The sequence below is a fragment of the Opisthorchis viverrini genome (assembly GCF_000715545.1).
Source record: "Opisthorchis viverrini unplaced genomic scaffold opera_v5_80, whole genome shotgun sequence".
Classification (NCBI taxonomy): Eukaryota; Metazoa; Platyhelminthes; class Trematoda; order Opisthorchiida; family Opisthorchiidae; genus Opisthorchis; species Opisthorchis viverrini.
Genome location: NW_008751735.1, coordinates 686,004 through 703,399, shown reverse-complemented (window position 1 = coordinate 703,399; position 17,396 = coordinate 686,004). Strand labels below are relative to the sequence as shown.

At 45.5% G+C, this 17,396-nt stretch overlaps 3 protein-coding genes across 3 annotated transcripts in view; 2 read left to right on the top strand and 1 right to left on the bottom strand.

Moving 5' to 3' along the window:
* T265_04657 (hypothetical protein) overlaps positions 1-538 on the top strand; it is a gene marked incomplete at both ends in the record, with an annotated part of 6,899 nt that extends 6,361 nt beyond the window's left edge. Inside the window, 2 exons of the mRNA XM_009169448.1 lie at positions 100-238; positions 399-538. Of these exons, the coding sequence (XP_009167712.1) occupies positions 100-238; positions 399-538 (279 nt within the window). The remainder of the gene's footprint in view (positions 1-99; positions 239-398) is intronic.
* Positions 539-1,841: 1,303 nt separating this feature from the next.
* The window catches only part of T265_04656 (hypothetical protein), a gene marked incomplete at both ends in the record, with an annotated part of 39,493 nt that continues 23,938 nt past the window's right edge, over positions 1,842-17,396 (bottom strand). The window contains 7 exons of the mRNA XM_009169447.1: positions 1,842-2,565; positions 6,553-6,776; positions 8,433-8,894; positions 10,570-10,933; positions 12,188-12,508; positions 15,361-15,758; positions 16,979-17,232. Of these exons, the coding sequence (XP_009167711.1) occupies positions 1,990-2,565; positions 6,553-6,776; positions 8,433-8,894; positions 10,570-10,933; positions 12,188-12,508; positions 15,361-15,758; positions 16,979-17,232 (2,599 nt within the window). The remainder of the gene's footprint in view (positions 2,566-6,552; positions 6,777-8,432; positions 8,895-10,569; positions 10,934-12,187; positions 12,509-15,360; positions 15,759-16,978; positions 17,233-17,396) is intronic.
* Positions 12,808-13,146, top strand: T265_04655 (hypothetical protein; the record flags this gene model as incomplete). The annotated part of the gene is made up of 2 exons (XM_009169446.1): positions 12,808-12,816; positions 12,874-13,146. 2 exons carry the CDS (start codon positions 12,808-12,810, stop codon positions 13,144-13,146), a joined length of 282 nt encoding a protein of 93 aa, XP_009167710.1.

Sequence of the window (17,396 nt, the reverse complement as noted above, 5' to 3'; positions counted from 1 at the left end):
CATCAAAGCTATTGCCTTCAATGCATAGCTCCTTTTCCAACCCCCAACCCCCACTTGATAGCCCACTGACAGTGCTGGATTTATGCACCAATTTCCCAGCTCGCGCGTGCAATGCGCAGCTCCCTCCCCCCCCCCCCAATCATCGGTGAACGAAACTGTGGCAGCTACAACCAGTGTGCGACCAGTACGCGGTTTTTACAGCTGACAATGATGATGATGACCGCTTCAAACGTCCCACGTTGTTTGTTTTTCTTCAGCTGAACTATGCTTTCGCCCCTATCGATTGTCAGACACTTTGATGTCTGGCAATCACAGGCGTCCCTTCTCTACATCCATTTACAGCTGACAATGATGATGATGACCGCTTCAAACGTCCCACGTTTGTTGTTTTTCTTCAGCTGAACTATGCTTTCGACCCTATCGATTGTCAGACACTTTGATGTCTGGCAATCACAGGCGTCCCTTCCAAATCTACATCCATTATGGGGGAAGTGTGCGAAATCCTGAGGGTATGAGTATATGGCAAGCTTTTGCTTGAGTTCACCATATCCAGTGGTGCAAGGCACGGCTGCCCTGTCTCGCCACTTCTAGTAAGCTTTTTTATTGATGTACTGCTTGAAGCTTCTCTCCAAAACCTCGGGAGTCGAAACGCTCCAGGGACGTTCCCTCACAGAAACTGAGCATGCCGACGTTATTATTCTCCTTAGTTTAGATCCTCCAAAAAATGCAAACCATTATAATTAAGCTAAATAATTCTGCCACACGGATTCGCATGTGCTTCACACGTGCAAAGTGTGAAGTTTTGCTACAAGACTGGGATCAAACCCAAACCTCACGCTTACGGATGAGCCAATCGATGCTCTAGGTAAACTTGTTAACCTGGACAGCTGTATAAGTTCCGGTGGACTGGCTGGAGATGAGATCATTTCTCGAAACTCCGACAGCTCGAGGCGCCAACGTGACGTGAGTTTCTGTCGATGCTAACATGGAAAGCAAAAGTCACTAAATGGGTGCATTCTGGCACCAGAGTGTCACTTTGACTCTCGGATGAACCTTTTCATAGATTGGTTTGTGGAAACAGCGATTAAATTGTGTCCAGTTCTAACTTAGCTGACTTACTGGCTACTTCGAATGGTGCAAAGTGGAGACAACACCTTGTCCAGAGAAAGCAACCCTATATCAAAATATAATAGTTCTCCAACAAAACTATGCGAAGCATGGTCACAAATAAGGGCATAACTAAAGAAACCAACAGAAACTCCGAGTTGTCGACTAATCCCATTGGTGTCGAATAAGTCACAGGTTCTGACGGCTATTTGAGAAGGAAAGACATTAAATAAGTGTAGAACACGACATTCAAAAAAACACCTCGTGATGATTAAATAAACCAAAGGCCATATAACTATATTGATTTGTCGCGTAGATGTGTGGCTCACTTCAACAAGCACTCTGCGAAGTCACCGGGCCCCGCTGTAAAAGCAGTGGCACACGCGATGTTTTTGATCACCACCAATTTGAAGCTCCCGTTGAGTGGGTTGCTTTCTACCTTAACCATGTACCATTCAGCAAGTCATACGTGGATGCTCACCTATAAGCTTACACTGAAACAGCACGGTCCAATTTCAACGCTGCTTTACACTGGCCCTTGCAGACGTAGAGGATAATCCATGGTTACAATATTTCAGTCCGTTGAATTTCGGAACTCGGCGCGCCCACAACTCGTTAGTCCTGAAGGCCGCGATTGATCAACCATTCGCCGGTCGGTAAATTCACAAATTCGCGATTCATTCACTGACGGAAAAAAACCTTCATATGGAGCTAACCTACTAAACTGAGCGTCTGCACTTTTGACCAAATTCTCTTAAAACAAAATCTTATACGGATAAAAGTGTAAGACCAGTTTAACAGTGAGTGAGATTATAGTAACTCAAAAAATGGGAGCTATACAAGGCATAAGGGTTTTCAGGGTTAACAAAAAACTGCCATTTTTCAATCGTTCAACACCACAACCAATTCTCCATCGACATCGACTTCCTCTAAAACGGTCGGATCGTTCATTAGTTCCGCAGATCGGATCGAATCAGGAGCAGAATGAAGGACGTGCATGGAGTTGAGCAGTGGGCCAAGCAACTCAGCAACTCCGGGTTCGATCAAATGCGCGTGGAGCACGGCTAAGAGAAGTCCCGGAGTGATAAATGCAGGTGGAGGGGGTAGGTTGTCCACCGTCAGATACACGTCGACCAGCTGTTCAGCAGTGGAATTGCCGGATAGCTGTTTGCGTTGTTTAATCCAGTCGAATGCCATTCGAAGTCTTAGATTACGTCGTATATCGGAAAGAAGGATGGCCAGTTCACGTGGAGTCACACAGTAGAGGAGCCGATCCAGTGGAAGATGCGCAGAGCCAGCGCTGCGTGGAGGCTGATCACCGGTTGAGGCTTTGGTAGATTGTTGAATGGAATGATCGTGGTTATAGCATAGTTTGTACAAAACTATGAGTAACTGCTTGGTAAGCCGGAAGAGGGCGGACTGACAATCGACACGACGTTGTCCGTAATCCACGGCGAGCTGGGGTGAAAGAGGAAAAGAGTTTGAAGTGATCGTGGGAAACACCAAAAAATATGTACAATATATTTCAAGAGATCTGTCTTAACCTGTGGATTTCACATATATCTGTCTCCTCGAGAAAGAATGTGAACAGACCAACTGAAATTACCTAACCCAGAGCAGTAGCTGATCAAAACGTATAAACCCGTGTGATACTGGTCTGTGAAACTACACCTTATCATTTGGGTAGTTTATATATCGTAGATGAGAAAATGTTTTCAATTTCTTTCCAATATCCGTTTCATACTCGCCGAATACTCCCTTCCGCTTGTCCCTGATTCCACTTGAGTATTTGTCTGTCTCCTAGAGAGGATTTCATGAACAGGAGATTCATCTATGTCTCACACTATAGCAATCTCACTTGAGCCACACATTTGACTCGGTATTGGATTACGAAATGGAATTGAAGGGAATTCAAGGACTACGCCTACCTGATGAACCGAAACCTAGGAGTAGGCCGACAAGAGGTTCTCTTTTCACCTTAAAAGGAGCATCCTATCAACAAGAGATTATTCGCAACATCTTATTGGAACTATCCGGTAGTTCTGAATAGGAGTGGATGGATACAACTGAAGTTAAAATGTCTGAGGTAATCACTCTTCATCATTAGATCCAAGGTGCTCCACACTCTCTTCGGAGCCCTTTGACACCATCAATACAAGTTGCTGGAAGATGGCGTTTCACAAATTCGAAGATCAAATGAACAATAACCACTGAAAGTAACATTAGGCCATATAGGAACGGTCGTGATGGATCATTTCGCGGGTGAACAGACGACCTGAATAAATAAATTTTGTGAGGACATTGCTCATGCCCGTGACTTGATTAACAGCGTTGTACAACAGACCTGCAGCACATCCTCGAAGATTCGAGAATCGTCGATGCTCCAGAAATACGTCTTGCAGTCGATGGTATCCGGTTACGCGTCATCGTAAGTGAACTGTTGCTTGCCAGCCGTATTACTCGTATCGAAGCTTTCAGGAAATGCTTCAATATCCGTTGAAAGACACTGGTCCGTCCTACCCAGGTGACTAACACTGGTAAATGTGTCCGATGGGGGGACTAGTCATAAGCTTGGATACACACAGAGCAATTGTGACTAAGCAGCTGGAACACGTTTGTATGTTGGTTGCATGGCGGTGGCCCATAAACAACCTTTTTTTTCAAGCAGCAGAACTAATCCTGTTAAACACGTTTTTGAATCACTGCGAAGAGTAGTGAATCTCTCCCGGTGATCACCGTCACTTCTGAGGGTGATTCTTCTTTAGCTATTTAGCCCGGGATGTGCGTATTTCCCTCTGTGCAAAAACATGTTTTACTGAACCTCGCTTATAGGCAATCCTCGAGGAACTATGGAGGTGCACACTCCACGTGCCTCCAAAATGAACTGTACGTTAAAACCCAACCCATACGTCGAGTCGTGAAAAAAAGGATAAAATTCTCATTCGCTTCAAACTGACCAAATCAGAGTAAACTGGAGTGTACAGTGTTCATAATAGCAAAAAGTAGAGTTACGATATACAGTATACGCAGACAAGCAATTAAGATATTATCACGGAAGAATTACCAGCCGAAGTTGGACATAATGGAGTTGCCATAGCAACGCCACCCATTTATCTATAAGCAGTCCCTTAGAAATAAAAACTGTTTGATGCACAAGACCGTACGAGTTCCCTAAAGTATTCAACTGGTGAGACAGTCATGTGGTGGGAAAATTAAGGAACTGTTTCTCTCAGTGGGGCATAACTGCACAAGTAATCAACATTAGTGAACGATTGCTTTCCTGAGCCTACTGATAAACTGTCAGGTGTCTGGGACAGCTCAAAGAAGCGTTCAAACCCACCAGGAAGGTGAGATGAAACACTCCGAACGGCAGCAAGGATATCTACGCATCAGACAACGAGCGAATTTACGCAGTTAAAATCAATTTCAGTGGCTGGTCGATCCCGCTACCTAAGCAACACAACTTGACGAATTCGGACATATTCGAAATACGCCCACGGTCTAAGTTCGGAAGTTTTGACCCCGATTGTTTGACAAACTCGTTAGAAACATGCAATACGATTGACGGATCCGAAGCATGTACTAAATCAAGTAAAGTCTGATTGAATCACACACGAAGTGGGTGGCTGACTTATCAAATCTTGTTACACCCGTCTAATGCTTCTAGGTCAGGGGCCGATTCCTCATACATTGCGGCATCCCCCCCTAAAAAAAACAAGATGTTCTGCGTTTTCCAAAATTATAGGACACTTCGAAGAGAATAACGGTAATCCAACGGCATCTCCGGTTTAATTGTTTGTGTTCCGCCTTGTTAGGTTAGGCTGAACAAGACACTGGGAAAGCAATCATTTCCAGTAGAGCGGAACGAGATAGGAAAGAATCGGATGCCTATTACAACCGATGACCCTACTTGTCACTATCTCACCCCCATTACATAATATACAGGTGGCTATAGTATGGGTCAGAGATGCGCATGACGAGCATTTGGGTTGAGCTGTCCAGGAGCCGAACTTGTGACGAAGAACGATTGAGAACTGATCAACCAATCGGCCAGCAGAGCTCGTGTATTCCAGACCATTCTGAGAGCGAATTCGACCAAAACATGTCTTAGGAAGTTGCCCGTCCACGAAGCCACTGAATGTGCAAGCCATCGAGGAAACAGGGAAAGTTAAACTCTCCAGAGTGGGGCCAGTGTAACAAAATTTGGGCTGAAGTACTCATGGGCCTTGAGTGCATGTAGGTCATTAGCAAGCAAGCTGAGTTAACCGTGAGGTGAGGACAACCGAAGTCAGTGGTCAATATAAATCCTACGCAGAACAGTGAGTGCAGTGAGATACCGCATGGTTCAGCCACACGAAATCTTCCGTCCATATTGGGGCTCATAATGCCGGGGGCATGGAGATACCGATCATGTGATCCTATTGGTAACGGTTTCAGGCTGTTTTCCTCAATCTTCGCAACCAATAATTTGGAACTAGGAATGCACTAAGCTGCTAAATACTTTGGTTAACGCATCCGCCCATGTCAGTTTGACATGGTTGTTCAGCAATAGAAAACCGAAGCCAAAAAGCCTCACAGTCACCTGAGTGAGTGCAAGCATTACGTCAATCGAGTAAGCTACTAGATACCATGTTCAGTACGGCAAACGGCAAAGTTATGAGGTTTGCACAGGCCATTGCTACTCGCAAATGGGAGCCGGATCCACGTAAACAGAGACGGTCTTTCGCTCCGTAGACTCGAGAGTGAACCTTTGGCAAGGTAGTTTCCCCCATTTCAACTCACTTGAGGTACACACCTGATGAGACACAGTAGAATAAATCCAGAATATCATGCAACATTGCGCTGTTATGTTCCGTCCTCAATGGGCAGTCATGCTGGGCGCTCTATCTCTCCAGACGATTCCAGTGGGCATAGAGTTCAGAATAGTGCACTATCACAGGGCTAATCTCAGTGACTCAGAGGAATTAAGTACGGCATGTGAAATGCAGAGAAACGTTGCAACAAACACTGAACCTTAGTTCATTCCACCTGTGGGGTAATTGATAGAAGCGGCAAGGTGCAACGAAGGACAACCGCACAAAAAAAGAAGTATTACGTGTAAACGAGCTCGTCAGCTTTCCGTTGCGAGGTAGTGAAGTATCGCTTAATCTCCAACCCGGAAAACATTCAAGCAGGTTCGGTTACAAGGGGAGCAGATAGCCTGTTCGGAAAGATACTGACTGCTTAGCCCAGGTATGCTAGTGTTAAAATGGGAATATCAGTCAGGGGTCATATAGACTTGGCCAGGATGTGTACGCTGGTGTCCATGAAATGAACAGTTCACTTGTGACGGTACGCATCCTCGAAATGAAAGCAACCTACTTTAGGCAACGGCCAATCTGAACACAGTTGGGGATGGGAGCCAGCACGATGAGAGGAAACAAAGCGTGGTTAGGAGAAACGTACCCGTCTCGCTTGAGCCAAGCAAACTTCGGGCGACCACTTGATTGGGAAGATTCCCTGAGCATACATGCCTTCGTTGGCGGAAAAGTAGGCCAAAGCATCCGAAAGGGAGATTTTCGGCGCCAAAGGGCCAGCCCAGATGGCCTCGAGCCCCATCAACAATCCGAGAAGCACTTTAGGCGAGGGGAATAGTGATTCTTGCTTGTCGATCATCGTCAAGAAGGGGTCTGATACAATGAAGACGTTCAACGAAATCGGTGCTGAGTGTTAGGGACAATAAAACTACAGTTGAAAGAGTAAAGGTAAGTCTTTAAACCGGTGACAGTTGGTATATTTGGCATATTTGTTTCCACAACCAAGTTTGTACGTTTGTAAATAACTTACTCGTCCAAACAGGGTTCTGGTTTTTATCATGAATGGGCTGCCTTGGATCGATCAAACACCAGGCGGTTCATTCGCTCAGGTTAACAGCACGAAACTGAGAAGTGACTCGCTAGTTTAGGGTTACGGAACGGTATGACGTCCAAAGTTGTTCGTGTTTCCCATGATCTCACGGAAATATTGCAGCTAAAAACTGCTGGTAAGCTTGTGTTGTTTCCTTTCCAGACCTAAGCTCTTTATATAATCGATTTGCCGTTGACTATTTGGCAGCGTTTACAAACTTACTCGTCCAAACAGGGTTCTGGTTTTTATCATGAATGGGCTGCCTTGGATCGATCAAACACCAGGCGGTTCATTCGCTCAGGTTAACAGCACGAAACTGAGAAGTGACTCGCTAGTTTAGGGTTACGGAACGGTATGACGTCCAAAGCTGTTCGTGTTTCCCATGATCTCACGGAAATATTGCAGCTAAAAACTGCTGGTAAGCTTGTGTTGTTTCCTTTCCAGACCTAAGCTCTTTATATAATCGATTTGCCGTTGACTTTTTGGCAGCGTTTACACAATTGATTAGGAAGAAGCCGCAAATTCCTGTGGGCTGTGGTCGAGAAAAAACAGCCCCTCCCATACACTGCATAAGATTTGTCCAAACGGAGGTGGAATATGGGTAGGACTGGTAATCACCTACTACCTAGTGCGACCGATTTTGGTGCCCTCAAGGAGCGGCTGCCGTTGACAAGAACACGGCTTGAGAGAGCTCCATGGTTAACGGGCGAACTTACTGACGGGTATTTCGAACCATGCCTATGCCTCTCGGCTGCTGATGTGTAGCCTTACGCAACGTGGGAATATCTCGGTCTTTCCTTTGAATGGCACGCCAGCTGGGCAAGGAAAACGTATTACAGCTGAACAACCATTATCGCGTTATTACAGTTAGGCAACCTACGGGTGGATCGTTAGCAGTGACCCAGATGACAAGAAGTTGCAGTAGCTATTTCAGCCCATTATGTTGATGCATTAACCGATGGTTTCTCAGTCGGGGGGGGGGGGTTCTGTTGAGGGAGGCTTCGAAATATCGAGGGATGAACGGAGTACCTCAGACGCACTCCTGAACGAGTGAATCGGAACCGGGTTTCCCTGTGAATTCCGAACTGCAATAAACTAGTAACTTGCGATATACACCTTACAGAACCGTCTTCTATATGAAAGACTTTCTCAGCCAGTCGTGTACGGGTCCATAAACTGAAAATCTGTTGACCAGGGAGTCTGCGGTTCGAATGCACCTCTGGATTCTTGACTGCCTAGGTCTGGTAAACTGGCAGCCGTCAATCCTTGCCATTTCTACGGGTCGCATGTCAGTCATTTGGAAAAGGGTTCTACGACACTTCAATTCGCCTTCGTTCGGAAGAATGAGCAACTTTTCCAGGCCACAGTCATACGTCGTCTTGTTCAAAGGAGCCAAACAAAACAAACGTTAGAGCGGTCCAATCCTACCAGCAACTTACCATCACAAGCGGTAGCCGGGAGATCATTGCCTGACCGATTAGTTTCATGCTTCTGAACATGCTCCTCAGTATGTAACACATGGAAAAGTGAATTCTCAAGCAACCGTGTTGCTGCACGTGTTCTGGTGGCCAAGTTGTCTGGTCCATACTGTCCGATTGCATGCGACTTCACCTCCGGACAAAAGCAGTGCAACAGTCCGATGACACGCTCCAAACCGATTCCACTCGGTGCCAAAACAAGAGCCAATGGATTGGGTAAGTGAGCAATCGTCGTCTGTGGTAAATAGGCGCCATGAGGTAGCAGCAAGTTTTGCAACCCGTTGCCTACCAAATGAGAAAAGTGTCGAACAGTCCCAGTCGTATGTTCTTTAGTCTTTGTGGTACAACTAACCATCTTGGTATTAAACTCTCCACTCAATCGATCAATCAGACGTAGCCAATGGAGATGGACTGGATGCCAAACTATAATAAAGAATGGGTAAAGAGGGTACGGGTTCGGATCAAGAGACAACGAACGTTCACTTAACGACTGATTCTGGTTCACTTGGAAGAAAATACGAGTCTGAATGTTGAGATCAAGATGATCAGTGACAAGACAGCTTTACTGAAAGAGGATGTTTCTCAAAGTGAATTGGTGGGTCATTCATCATTTTCGCAATAACCCTGCCCCCTATTGATTTTTGGTCCGTCAGGAGATAGACCCATAAGTTCGATGAAGATGACTCATACAAACTAAAAGATAAAAGAAGTGACACGGTCACAAAACCACCGGACGTTGCCAGTACATTAGGAGATGTTAGAACAATTTGTTCCCAACATTTTGTCTCGAAACGAGGACAACCTTGTCAGCACTTTTCTACAACAATAACAGGCTTGTCGATGCAGAACACTAAGACAGTATGCGACCTCGATCGAGCTATTAAGTCAATTCCGTTCTGCAGCATTAAATTCAAAAGAAACCGTTCTTAAGCGATGGCTTTTCGATCAACTTCCGGTTGTCTTCAAGCGACTAAAAAAGTGGATTTTTGTTCAGATGGGAAGAAGAAAAGGGACGTTCAATGCTGTTGTAAGATAAGAACAAAGTGCAGCTGACCTCGGAAGGTTCCGCTGACTGGTGCGAACTTGGAGTGCCCAAACAGAGCCAGAGAAGGGGACCTAGGAAAACTGATTCGTGTACCTAAGAAATCTCGACAACCCCACGACCGGGTTCGCTCCCTTTGGGGCCATCAGGTAAGAAACTGATTCGTGTACCTAAGAAATCCTCGACAACCCACGACCGGTTTCGCTCCCTTTGGGGTCCATCAGGTAAGTACAGTCCCCAGGTTCCTGTTAACTTGAGCCGAAATTGGACGCAATTCGTCTTCTACACCCATTTGCACACCAATTTGGTCTCGACGAAAGATTCAGCTGGATTCAACCGAGCCTCCTTTCAAAACCAAATTAGTGTGCAAGTAAGTGTACTCGGTGAAAATTCCATTACTTTTAGATAAGTACATTGCGGTCAAAGAGAGATCTTTGATCAACAATATGCACCAATATCTATCTTTCAAATTGACAAGTGAATACTAAAGTCCGGTTGATTCGTTTGTTCAAACAGAAAAGAAGACACGTAGTACAATTGAGAGTGGTTGTACGGATTTTTATATTGTATTTGCATTCCTGTCATTCCCACCGGATTATTCTACCGTGCAAATCTATTGATCGTCCACAAGAGTAGATACACTGTGCTCGACTTGTTTTCTGAGAATGAATCAAACCCAGAGTATAAGAGAAGTGCGGAGAAAATCATTCATCCGCAAGTCACAGGCTGATGGGAACAGCAGATTTGAACAAGCCTTTACTGCATGTGTAATATGATTCAACTCAGAAAGTGACTAAGACTGGACGAGGACCTACTGTCGGTCAGGTGAAGTAATCAAGTTATTCAACCCGCAAACAGTCTTGCGCACGAATAAAAAAGAATGCCAGAAAATCTGAGAACTGCGTCAAAATGATGAGCGCTAAACTGGGGTGAACACTGTGGTGATCTGCCGCCAAAAACATAATACACCTCATAGAAATTGTAGCGGGGTGACTGGCTTATTTTCAAGAAACCACCAGCCTAATGAAAGGCACAGCGAGCAGAAAGTATTATCACCTGTGTTTTGTGTGGGGCCTTCAGAATTCCCAGAGCCACTAAAATTAGTCCCGGGAGGACGCTTGAAGTCTTCCGTTTGATCTGCAGTTCTCACTCGCCTTCGCAGTTGGCCTCTAGCTAGGCTGTCGTTGGCCGGGCCAGTGTGCAGAGCACCATCCGGTGGAGGGTTGGACAGAAGCAAACTACTGACGTTGGCATCATCACCATCTACTGAAAAGCATGCGCCTCGTTTAGTTGAATCTAGCACTATATCCGGCAAGCAGTTAGGAGTAACCAGTGTGCGCCAGTCAAATGAACGAACAGAGGCGGAGTTTCGCGTCGGGGAAACAAAGGCAGTCAAATCACCGGATTTGGTTCCACATACCTGTCAAGAATAAATCATAGAAGTGGTGCATGAACGCGGACTATCGAATGGAAATTAGGACAAACAACAATCAATGAAATAAGCGAGGGATGCATGTTCGCCGTTGTTCAAATGATGAAAAACGCTATTTTTGCATCCTACTATCATTGCCGCCAGTAGTATGTAAAAACGGACAACAGGGTAGCTCTGGGCCTCGTAGCCAGCAGGTACTCCTAATCGAAATATTTGAGAATTATTTTGTTCCGACTGAAGGGTATAGATGAATTTTCTTCCAGCCATTCGTTCATATCCGATAAAAAAGTCGTTAGTGGAAGGTGCGTTGCGTTTGAGACCTCCGCAGTACATGGGCGCCCACTGAGAGAGGAGACCACGTTTGGTCTAGTCTTTGATATTTTGTTACATTCTTGGACGCCAAGTGTCTTCGTTGTGAGGGATGAAAGGGACCGACAATTGCATTAATCGAATATTTTTTCACGAACAGCATGTACTGAAGATTCAGTACAATAACAAAACTAAAAGAATACATCATGAAAGGTGTTTGATTTCTAGTAGAAGGTAGACTTTCTTGATAGGAAGACGCACTAGATAGTGACTTACAATGCTTCAGCCTCTAAAAAGGTTTGCCATTCCTCGGAGGGGCATTAGTTCACTGGATTAGTGCAGAAGTGGTCACAGTCTTCGACAAAAGGTACATTTTACGCATGAGTTGCCCGAAGGGATTTACCAGATATTATTTGCGAAAAGTATAACACAGCGATAAAGCTAAAGGGGCACGATTTTACACAAATGAGCCTCGGTCTCCGTTAATTGTACATCATCCTAATATTGTTTGTGACCTGTTAAAATCCAAGCGAATTCAGTCGTGTGGGCGACGTCGCCGTATTGTAAAGGGCTATACGGTTTCACACTTCCATGTGCTGTGCGCAGTTGTATAAGGTCAATGAACAGGGTACAGTAGACCATGCGCACGCGGAACTATGAAGATGCGATTTGTTTGCGTACACTTGGATTGTAACCACGACTGAAAGCCTTACTGTATTACAGCTGGGCGTTCCAAAGCTTTAGAACACCATATTTTCTTTACAAAAAGGGATAGGACCTAAGAGATCTAAAACTGATGAGTCGAGGTACACAGGCAGGATAGGTATAACAGGTCTGCACATCCGTGGATACAGTTAAAGCAAGAGACCAGTGGCGCAAAAAGGAAGCTTGTAAACAAAATCACCAAAAACGGTCTGAAGAAAAACCACCCACTTCGGCGAATGAGTTGGCTGTGGTGGCACATCGGAGCGCGGTGGAACGCAGTAGAGGATAACGACCGGCTAAATCCGTCAGCACGTCCTGCAAGCGTTGGAACAGTTGTATCGACCGGGCAAGTTCATCTGGCGTGGAGACACAGAGTGTAGATTGCTTGAGCAGAGTCCGTGCCAACTGAACTGTCAGTCTTCCGACAGAAATGCACTCTGAAACAGACAACGTCAGTCCGGGTTGTGGACACGGATGACGTGGAGATGGTCTTTGGCCAATCACTAAAGCAGTTGCCTCTTCAAAGAGAGCCAACAGTAAATCAATCGCCTGTAGATAGAATTAGAAAATGAAATTAGGCAACAGGTGGATCAGGGAGCGCAGTTAGCATGAAAACTGACTGACTGAATATCTGGGAGTGCAGATGGTGGAGAAATTATTCATTGAACCGCCGGCAGAATGCCAGTGACACAACTTCCCAGATGATACAGGACGCCATCTAACGAAGATTACTCAACCACACCCTGAGTGATGTAGTTTGAACTCACCAGTGCTCTAGGATAAAGTAACACCAGAACTATGCCATCGCTAGACACAATACTCTTATTTACGAACGATCTCTGATAAAAATGTGCACAGTAAGTTTCAACAGCTGAATAAGTGTCCAGTTTTTGTTCTTCCTCTTCATTAAGTAGTCCAGCAACTGTTCTTCCGGATGGAGACGGAGTGTTTACGTGGATAGTATTTCTGCACCGGGCACCTTGAAGATTGGTGCACCTATCGCATTCACCGGTGGAAGACACTATCCCGGAAATACGGTTGGCACCACGGTTTGCCCTCCTCTCTGGCCAAATATGACACAATCCGGGATGCTCAACTCAAAACCACCAATCGTAATGCTGTCACGAATTGTATCGCTAATGTGCGTGCAGGGTGGGAACCACCTGGTTGGAGACGCTGTAATATAAGGCTGCTAATCGACTTCAATGTTGCCAATTTCTATCCAGATTGCCTGAATGAGGTGTAGGTATCTCGGAATGATTGTGGTTCTTTACCCATTCACTTTTATTCTGTTATTCACAATGAGGCCTTCAAGTAAAATTACGGTTGCACGGTAGCGAAGGAACAGCGTTGAACACTGGTGTTATGCTACTAATGATAACCAATCGGTCCAGATAAACCTCCGTAGAAAGTGTCTTTCTCAACGTCAGAACTGCACTCATTTGGCGCATCAGTTTTTATGTCACCTGGTACTGCGTTTGATTGAGATGAACAAGCGAGCGGCTCAAATATGACTGTTCATTGTTATAACAAAGTGCGCTCAGCCCTGAGGCCGGGTGTAGCTCCCAAGCCACATGCACCACCATGAGCCATTGCTTCAGGGTCACCAGACATACGGAGGGTAGAATGTGAAAAAGTTCAGCTCGATCTGGATGCATTATGGCGCACGGCCAAAACGAGCCTTGTACGTGTGTTTTAGATATACAGTTTGTGTCCGGTTTCAAACAGTACAAGGTCCGAGTGGTAAGTGTCAGTTCGGCAATTTGTACGGACGTTGAAAGCTTCTATGCAGAACCAATCTCGTGGATTTATTAAGGTGTTGTTTGGTTGGTGTTAAAAATCGGTGGATTGGGTAAAGCACATCAATCCCGTTGCTGGCAATATAACAATACGGCGACGTCTGCTTGTAGCATAGAGGGAAATTTAAAAGGGGCATTGGTTATCAAGTAGCTGTGAGGGCGAACGATGCTTCCCGGTTGCCCAGAGAAAGCAAGAGGATTGGTTAAGGTGTGTCCTACCTTGAGGAAACACCCCTAAAACAAAGGGATGAGGAAGTGATTTGTTCGAGAGCTTCCTTCTAGCCTGAATTGTGGCCCACGAGGCAACAAGGAGTACAGTTTGATGTGGAAACCTGAATTCGATTATTCAGCAGGTTCTAGGGAACTGGCCTGAGGCTGCTGCATACAACAAACGCGTCTGAGGTCAAATATGCCTCGGCCTTAATTGTATTTCGGCAACCTGCCGGTGGTCATGATCAACCTCTGAGCAATCTGAGTAAGCGGTTTGCAAGGTCAATCTTTTCTAGTACGTGCTTTATTCAAAAAAAGATAGAAACGCTGCTTTCAAAAATGTGGGCGTGCTAGCCACCTGGAGGAAACACTAACCCTTCACACATAGTGCTATTAACCCCAGACTGCCATGTAGTGAGACCTACCTGTAGGCCGGGGGCTTACCGCTCTTACCCAGACTGCCCCGTTTGGCCTTGCTGGCATAGTTTCCCTTTGCAAAACAAATTCCCAACCAGTGCAGCTAGCGAGAACAACTGCAGCAGTTAAGCCGGACCGCTACGTCAAGATGGCAGCTTATGGTCAGAACTATGAATATTGGTTGGTTTTTACTAACTAAATAACATTAGTTGAAACCAAACCGGCCGTTTCTAGGAGTACAGGTGGTGCGTTCCGGAGATGACTTTGGCAGAGAAACAGAAAATTAATCGGGAAACGATAACGTCGGTTGTGTTGCAAAATAGTCAGCACGGAAATAACACAGGATGGCATGTACATTCAGCATGACTAAACGGATAACAGGATCACAATTCTGACGTGTGGTAGATGGTCTGAAAGTCAGTTCCATACGGGTCTTATATTAGCATTACACTCCCGTAAAAAGTGAATCGTTCAGCTGTAACACCCTTCCGGTGCCTAGATGCCATGCCACCCGAAGGTTGCACGAGGGCTGGGATACTGCCAGGTTGCCCAAACCTAGACAGGGAAGTCGGGAGGCAAAGGTGGGGTTGGAACCACGGACCTTCTGGTCAGTAAATTCGCACTCTAACCACTTGAACTATCTCGTCCCATCTCTCGTCACTTGCGTTTTTAACTAACCATTTGGAAATTTCGTGGGATACTTAGAGAGGATCTGTGAATTGAGAAACAGACGCTCAGCAGCTACATAAGCATGAAGTCCAAGTTGGAAAATATACATACGTAAAAGCGAGCCACATTGAAGGATGTCGCCTCATGATCATTCTTACGGTGTGGTTTGCGACAAAAAGAGCCAACTTCAAGAACAAGTCTGCAGAAGGCGGTTTGTGATACGCATATCGTACAAATAACTGACAACAAAAGCACCCCGGTGAACAAGCAATGAGTTAAAATCCAAAAACAACCGTTATGACTAACCGTTTTATCATCTGTGGCACACATCAGCTTGAGCATCGGGACCAGCTGACTTGCAAGTGCCGTCAACAAACATGCGGTCGTAAAGCGATTAGAAGTCAGTACCTTCTCACGTTGCACCAGCCACAACAAGCTCCGTAATGTAATGCAGCACGTAGGACTTTCCACAACCGAGGTCCATACTCGCGGCAACAACTGGTCGACTAGCAACGAATGCGTGTGCGAAGATGATGACGACACTGTCAACCCCATCAAGGGCGGTATAGATGAGGTAGAAGAACCAAGAAGCCGAGCATTCCGACCCACCTCATATTCCTCCAATAGTGGAAAGAATAAAAAAGCTGGAGCGATTGACGAATCCTGTTCCGGATGATCAGTATAGGAAGCCGAACATAGGTGAACTGAAATCAAAATAAATTCCGCAGAATCAGAATCGAGGCGGATGTGCATCGGACAACTGCTCAGTCAGCAGTAAATACTAACCATAGTTCGACAGATTGCTATTTAGGGTCTCTTGGGGGTATCGATTATTTTCGGCAGGACATTTTACGGCCCCGTGTAACAAAAGACAACAGCTCCCAACATGTTTCATTTCACATGAAGTTGGCAACGGTCAACAAAATAGCAGTTTTGGTTCAGGTGTGACGCGATCACTGGGAACTAAATTTGTCACATGGCTTTGGTTGAGATTTACAGTCATGTGAAATTGCTGTGACAATCCCACTTGGTTACCACAAGTTTGTTACGCGTGATGATAACAAAGGATTCAGGGTTTCGGCATTTTATTGAGATCTAACTACTTATAAAAAGCAAAGTAGCCTGTAGCACCGACATTGGCGGACTGCCCACAATGTCCTGAGCGCTTTCACAATTTTGTACGGATTAGGAAATCGGCATACAGCTACGTTAGAAAACGGAGAATTATGTGATAGATATTAGCACAAAACTCCTTTGAGTTTTCGGACTATCCATTGCTATTTATTGACATGTTCGACTAAACCTGTTGTCGTGAAGTCACAGGTTGCCGGACTTGCAATGATCCGCTCGGATGTCTTGCAGTCCCTTCCAGAGCAAATTACCAGAGTTATCAGAGTCTTAAATTATTTGTCCGGGTTGTGGGACCCGTGGACATATTACGTGAGCTAAGCCCTCGATTATCCCCCTGTCACTTGGATAACATTGGTACGGGTCGAACGACAAGATAAACACGCTGTAACAGCTTCGAATGATCCGTTGGTCGAACGGTGATCGAACGAAGGCGACTTGGTGAAACACTGGGGCTAACTTATATGATAATGACATGTACCGGAGTCAATCAACAGTACAATGGCCAGACAGACTCCGAGCAGCGTGTGGGACTGACTTCATCAAGGGCGCGTAGATACAAGAAATCGCTCGCAAGACTGGCAGTAGGACAGCCTGTGTCGTGTGCCACGGATTAACAAAACCGTCACTGATGAACAAACCAAACTCATTCAAAGAAAATTCTCTTAACCGACTAACCAACAGGTTGGTGACCACAGCTCATAAAGTTTCTCGTTACAGAGAAGAATTTGGCGATTTTATGGCCTCAGTTGTTGCGAATAGAGAAACTTTTTCCTAACAAAGCTTTAAAACTCACACAAAGCACGAACAACCAAATTGACTTCAACGGTAAGTTCCAGCGCAACCAACAGTTGACAGACACAGACAAGGACAGAGGGTGGTGTGTTCGGATTGGTCAGGTAATTGAACAGGTTCGAACCACGAGGAGCAGTGAAACCGTTCGTGAGTGCTGACTGAGGATAGGGAACTGTCGCGGTCGCCAGACGTTGAGCAGCACGAAGCAGTCCTTCACAACCCCCACGATTCAATGTGTCAACCGATTCAGCACGGCTGATAGAAAGACAGAAAAGTTGGATTGTAGTCACATTCATCTCGGAAAAATAGAACATGGTGACGATAAAGAGTTCTGTTAGTTTGGCCTCCTCGGGGAAGAAAGATTTGTGATTCCATTTGGCACAGTTCATCATTCACATATTTGACACGATCCAGCATTT